The 6,504-nt window shown below is 41.3% G+C and overlaps 1 protein-coding gene across 1 annotated transcript; it reads right to left on the bottom strand.

The window, feature by feature from the left end:
- Nucleotides 1-397: 397 nt before the first annotated feature.
- Nucleotides 398-2,577, bottom strand: LOC108667566. The gene is made up of 3 exons (XM_018154608.2): nucleotides 2,002-2,577; nucleotides 1,133-1,307; nucleotides 398-635 (listed from the first exon to the last, which is right to left on the bottom strand). The coding sequence occupies exons 1-3, from the start codon at nucleotides 2,209-2,211 to the stop codon at nucleotides 547-549; spliced, it is 474 nt and encodes a 157-aa protein (XP_018010097.2). The 5' UTR covers nucleotides 2,212-2,577; the 3' UTR covers nucleotides 398-546.
- Between the last annotated feature and the right edge of the window lie 3,927 nt (nucleotides 2,578-6,504).

Below are 6,504 nucleotides of genomic sequence, written 5' to 3'. Positions count from 1 at the left end.
ACTACTCCTTCTCCTGCTCCTCGGAGCTCTCTAAACCTTTCCTTCCCTCGCTCGGAAAACTAAAACAGGCGTCCGTTAATAGTGTCACCACCGTATCTGCGCCATTTATTTCTGCTACTATCAGTGACACCCTCTATTCTCTCCGTTCTAATTACGTCGTCGCATCGTGAATAATGACTAAAATTCTGATCCTATCAGCATCTTGAACTTGCTTCAGATATTGAATACTAACTACTGATCAGGATACGTGATTCTTGTCGTATCAATTTAAATAAATAATGTTGAGCTCAAACCTAATTTTCTAACATTTTGCTACAATGAAAATGTTCTTTGATAGAATCAACAATGATCGCATGAACTAATTTTTTTCTAATGAGGTTAATAATGATTAGCTGGATTACCGTTAGATTTAATCAAAGGGCAGTCACTCATTAAGAAGATTCATGCTCTTTTGCAAGAGATCTCCAGCTTCAGCAGAAAAGAAGCCAGAGCGCACTGGGGTTAGGTAGTCATGCAGTGTCGACGTGTCTCTTCCCTCGGTGGCCATTACAGTCGCCAGCGTTGCGCAGAATATTCATGATCGTGTGGTCTACCACGAATTGACCAGTGTGACGGTGATGTCAAGCTCAGCGCACCTGGAGAATAAGAATCGTTTATGAAAAAACAGCGGTGTAACTCCTCCCTGAGACAGCACTTCTTCTCGCTCCACCAACATGTGGAACAAACTCACAGCTGGCGTCGTAAGCTCTCCTAGTATGAACGCGTTCAAGAACCGACTAGATAAAGCTGTACAGAGGGCTATATATGTATCGACAAGAAATGCGTACCACCTTTCAAATTGGTGGTTGTTCAGCAGCTACTTAGCTCCACCGTCAGTTTTGGATATATGTATCTGGTCGAATAACCCGTTCTAGGGTCTTCAGAAGATAAGTCAGGAACATTGCAAGATTCGGCGACAGGTCAAATTCATTGACGTCGACAATATTATACTAGACTATATAAGTAATATTCTTAACCTTCACGGATTGTTATAATTCAAAATAAAAATATAGTGGCAGCTAACATTTGATAATACGAGATACATGGGAGGGAATTTTTTTATAACTATTGCCTTTTATCAGGTCAAACTTACGCAAGATCATTGTGTAAGCGCCATGAGTCTTGAATGCTATCTTGGTCTTTTGCCGCTTGCTGTTCAACCCAGTAAACGACATTTGCATGGCAAGTTCGCGCGTCAGAAGACTCTTGAGCATTCGTCTCAATGTAGAGCCAACTGAAGGTTCCTCACACTGAGCCAGGTACCGAGTCTGTGAAATAAAAAATATCACACGAATATTTTAGGTAACAATGAGCATAAGGTAACGACATCAATTATTCATAATAGAAAAGAACGCCAATGTTTGCATATTTGTTTAATCTATCTAAATTTAGTAATAGCGCTTAGTAATCAACACTACAAGAAATTAGCTGTAAAGCAAATGACATGGTATGAAAAAATGAAAACAGTGAAGGCCAGAAGAAAGGTAGGCCTATTGGGTTAACTGAGAAATCAAAAATTGAATATCATCATAATAGATCGAATATGTTGAATTATTTATCATGCATTGATGTCCGCTATTGAGTCATAGAGAATCAGATCGCGACACGTCACAAAAAAGTTTTCTATCCCTCGCAAGTATATGCACCATGGAAAGTAGCACCAAATAAATTCAATTAAATTGCATCGAGTGATGTCAAATCTCATTCAAATGATTCAAATGTTTAACTTAACATTAAACTATTCTATGCAAGACATTCACACACAAGGTTAGTTCCGGATCTTGTTGGTAACACAGAATGTCCACAATAGACAATATATACCTGCGCCAGCGTAAACGATTCCAGTTCAGTGACGTTTTCTCTTGCCTTGATCAATCGTGTCATGGCAAACTCTTAAAATTTATTTCTATCGGAAACAAGTCGATATATAAGCGAGAAAACAGTACCACTTAGTACACTTACTATGTTCGTGGATGAGAGTAGCTCAAGCTCCTCAATAGTGCTAGCAGCCGCTGGCGCTGGGATAAGCGAGGGTGAAGCAGGCTTTGAATTTGAAATCTGATTTCGTTTTCGCAGATCTTTCAAAAGCAGGTTATTTTCTTCCGCAAGAACATTTGACTTCATTAATTCTTTGAGAATGCTCTTAATTTCAATAGAACTAATTTTTTTCATGTTGGGAGAGCTAGATTTTTCATTAAGGTGGCTTCTCGACTCGTGGATGTATCGACCATCATCTTGTAGGTCCTGTCCATCATCAATACCGCTTTGGCGATTAAAAAGGTGGTGCCCATCACCAGGAGGGCTTTGTTCATCATCAGGAGGACTTTGTCCATCATCAGAAGGGCTTATTCCATCAATAGGAAGACGTTTGCGATCACCAGGAGGGCTTCGTCCGTCATCAGGAGAGCTTCGTCCATCACGAAGAAGGTGTAGTCCATCACCAGAGGGAATTCCTCCATCACCAGGTGGGCTTCGTCCATCAAGAGGAAGGCGGATTTCAACGTCAACGGATTTCAAATCGGTCAACGGATTTCTGACTAAGCGAACTCACACATACCTAATTGTTTCCGGTATCGCATCAGCTTTACTTTCACACCACTAGACACACCATTGAAATATCTGGAACATTGTTAATTATTTTTTCAAAGAATTATCTGGGTTTAAATTAACCAGAGCTGAACTTTGGAACGAATTTTAAATGGAATATAGATGCAACAACAACATTATTTCAACAACTATCCACGTTGCCAGCACAGAGCGGACTGCAGGCCGGTTAGTAATGAGACGAAAGTCGTGTGACTCACGCAGCCGTTTGAACCAGTCGACGTTTGAACGAGTTCAAACGTCGTTTAAAACGGGTGCAATTCGATGTATTTTACGTGAAACTTCGTAGGTAAATGAATGGAATGGGAGTTATTTGAAAATTTAGGACATTTTAGGTCCTAAAATATGTATTTCATATTGAATTACAGCAAAGTTCATATTTTAGTTGTAATTCTCGTGACTCATGGCAGCCGGCACTCGTTCAATCGTTGTTTAGAACAGTTCCAATTCGATGTATTTTACGTGAAACTTCGTAGGTAGATGAATGGAATGGGAGTTATTTTAAAATTTAGGACATTTTTAGGTCCTAAAATAGGTATTTCATATTAAATTACAGCAAAGTTCATATTTTAGTTGTAATTCTCGTGACTCATGGCAGCCTGCACTCGTTCAATCCTGACTTATACAGAACATGTTGTACGTCGTAAATTAATTATTATGATATTAAATTACAACAAAGTCTATATTTTACAACTTTATACGAGTGTTGAACAAACAAATCGAAACGATTTTGGTCTAATGAACGCGGCCGTATGGGATGAATTGGACACTTCTTAGACTATAATATTAGGGGTTAATTTTTGGGATGATTTTTCATTGTACGAAACTTTTTTAAATTGATACCAATCTTGAACGATTTAGAAAATAAAGCTATTCATTAACGCGCTCCTGCGAGCTACAAATTTATAAATTCACAGCGCCATCCTTTGTTCGATTTAACTGCGGTAGGCCGCATGCCGAACTCATGGCGTTGTTGCGATGCCTCCACACTGCCTGCGTTGAGGCAGCGAGAAGGCGCTGTTCAGTGCATTTGCTCGGCGTGTTCGGAGCTGCCTGCAGTTCTGCAGTGAAATAGTGAGGGCCGAGCTGTATTTGTCGGCAGCGGCCACACGGCGGTGCTGTGGCACCCAGAAGGCGCTTGTAGCGTGATGACGGCAGAGAATGGCAGTATTACGGCAGTGACTGCTTCTATTCACTGCCGGACGGGGCCAGCAATTTTTATCTGGGATTAATTCGCCTCTGTAATTCGACCTACTGCTGTTACCCTTTCAACTGCTACTGGTACACCCATAGAATGTTACGGCGAACTGGATGCAGAATTAGGGCTAACGGTCAGTTAGGAGAAAATTCCTTCGGTCCTTTGTTGTTACAGACGTTATCAACCCTATCCTCGGTACAGATTTTCTCGCCAAACACGGTCTATTAGTCGATTGTAAAAATAAAATGCAATTGGACCCCTTGACAAATTGCAAAATTCCCCTTAAAACTTCATTCAACTCTTTGCAAACTTACTCTGTCACTGCTACTCTACCTGACCCTCGCGTTCAAGCTCTCCTATCCAAGTATCCTGTCCTCACTTCACCTCTGCAACCTTCCTCTAATTCTATATCTTGCCAAATCCAACATTTCATTGACACTGGAGACTCTCCTCCTAGATACTTTAAGGCTCGATCACTGTCAGGTGCTAAACTTGCTGCTGTTAAAACTGAATTAACCTTTCTCTTGAATGCTGGCATAATCCAGCGATCGAATTTCCCTTTCTCTTCCCCTCTACATCTTGCCCCTAAGGACAACGGTTAAGATTGGAGACCGTGTGGCGATTTTCGCGCACTCAATAGTTTAACAGCCGATGATAAATACCCGCATTCGCCATCTTCTCTCATTGACAATGTCACTCCATAACAAAACTGTCTTCTCCAAACTTGATTTGCAGAGAGCTTATTTGCAAATCCCTGTCGCTCCTCAAGATATCCCTACAACCGCTGTCTGCACTCCTTTCGGCTCTTTGAGTTCTTGTTCATGCCCTTTGGTTTGAAGGGTGCAGGTGCAACCTTCCAACGTTTTATTGACTCTATCTTGTCCGACATGTCAAACGTTTTCACCTATCTTGATGACATACTTGTCGCCTCTGAGACTGTCGAACAACATGCAAAAGACGTTGACGAAGTTTTTTCTCGGCTGGCTAATATATCAGTAAAAATGACTCAATACGATCATGTGGGCTGAGTTGGTGTGTCGATGACTCAACAATCGTAAATCGACTAACTTGCTCTGCATTAGCGCATACATCTGCATAAATTTCAATTGAAGACCTCACGATGTATTTTATTAGTAATTTTCTTGTTTTTTATTCAATGAGTATGATATGATCTTTTTTTGCTGAGGTTGACAATTTAAAAAAAAATTCCAAACGACATTGTAATATATTAATGTAAATTTCAATAAAAAATATTCTTTGGCAAATAAAATGAAGGCTTTTGCTCGACTCGAGGTCAAAATATTGTAGGTCAAAATCTTTAAGGCGTCAAATCTTGAAGGACACAATTATGAGATTTCACCTATTACGGCAAATTACAACCTCTATTATCTGAGGTATTGATTCGTACAAATTGTGCAGTACCTCTAGAAATGTCAAGCATTCGGCAAGTTTCTGTCACACTAGCACCTGTCATAAGGGCACTAACAATTTGACCTCTTTGAAACTTAGATAGGCTTGCAATTTTTATTTGGTTTTAACCACATTAATTTGAAGAAAAATCTGTAAACGCATAAAATATCAATTAAAACAATAATATATTATTAATAAAGCAATAAACATTATATATGTCAAGACTTTATTGTTTAAACGTGTTCAAAATTTATGACCTCAAACTGTTAGTTGTTACCCTTATTTTGTCTATCCCCTTAGCATCTGCGTTTGTTTGCGTACACCTACGTACATAAAGTTCTGCAGTTACTTTGTTTTGGTTGTCTCAACAGCGAATTGATTTAGTTTCGTTCGTTCAGTGCGCACTCTACGCCTCGTTGGCGCGTGCCTCAGCGTTCGTTTTCTGTGAGGCCACACCCGACGACTGAATCGTGGCCTCTTCCACTTACCCGATGGGGGCCTGGGTCGATGCAGGGCTCAATGCACCCTGTACAGCACTGTACCTCAGACACCGCTGGCCAAACCTCGAACTCAGGTGAACACCTACAACCAAAGCAAATAATATCAACTTCGATAACATTAGTTTAAATCTTCGCCTTGACTTTAGATAAGCGTCTACACTTGAGATTCAGACGCTGGTTGAAACTCCATTTTAGCCACCAGATACTGCTTCTATCCTAATCTCAGTCTCAAATGAATGCCTAAATCTTAGCGTAAAGCTGAGGCACCTATATTACGGTCAAGAAAGAGCTCCTCCAGCCTCCATTACACGTACGCCTCACCTCAGCCTCAAGTAGACGCCACCACCTCAGCCTCAGGTAGACGCCTCAATCTTAGCCTCACCTGCGCATCTGCTTCACCGTCGGATGAATACCTTTATTTGCATGGGGAGCATGCCCAGACTTTTGTCTTATCTTCATGTAAACTTTTCGAGAAAAAATTAAGGGGCATCCTTAAATTCAATTATATTCACCGACGCTTCATGGTGCAGGTCTTACTGGCTGTTAACGCACTTTCTGTTCATCATTACCGTGCCCGCGGTCCGTCATCGGTGTGCCCCGGTCCGTCATTACCGTGCCCCGGTCCATCATTACCGTGCCCCGGTCCGTCATTACCGTGCCCCGGTCCGTCATTACCGTGCCCCGGTCCGTCATTACCGTGCCCCGGTCCGTCATTACCGTGCCCCGGTCCGTCATTACCGTGCCCCGGTCCGT

This window comes from Hyalella azteca, unplaced genomic scaffold, assembly GCF_000764305.2.
Source record: "Hyalella azteca isolate HAZT.00-mixed unplaced genomic scaffold, Hazt_2.0.2 contig1626, whole genome shotgun sequence".
In the NCBI taxonomy this organism is placed as follows: domain Eukaryota; kingdom Metazoa; phylum Arthropoda; class Malacostraca; order Amphipoda; family Hyalellidae; genus Hyalella; species Hyalella azteca.
This window is presented reverse-complemented; position numbering and strand designations above follow the sequence as displayed.

Bases quoted from the DNA above. Each gene is read 5' to 3' on its own strand.
- LOC108667566 (XM_018154608.2), bottom strand. From the start codon at position 2,211: ATGAAAAAAATTAGTTCTATTGAAATTAAGAGCATTCTCAAAGAATTA. The intron at 1,308-2,001 runs GTAAGTGTACTA...TTTATTTCACAG, and splicing joins TACTCTCATCCACGAACATA to ACTCGGTACCTGGCTCAGTG. The intron at 636-1,132 runs GTAAGTTTGACC...CTTATTCTCCAG, and splicing joins CGCTTACACAATGATCTTGC to GTGCGCTGAGCTTGACATCA.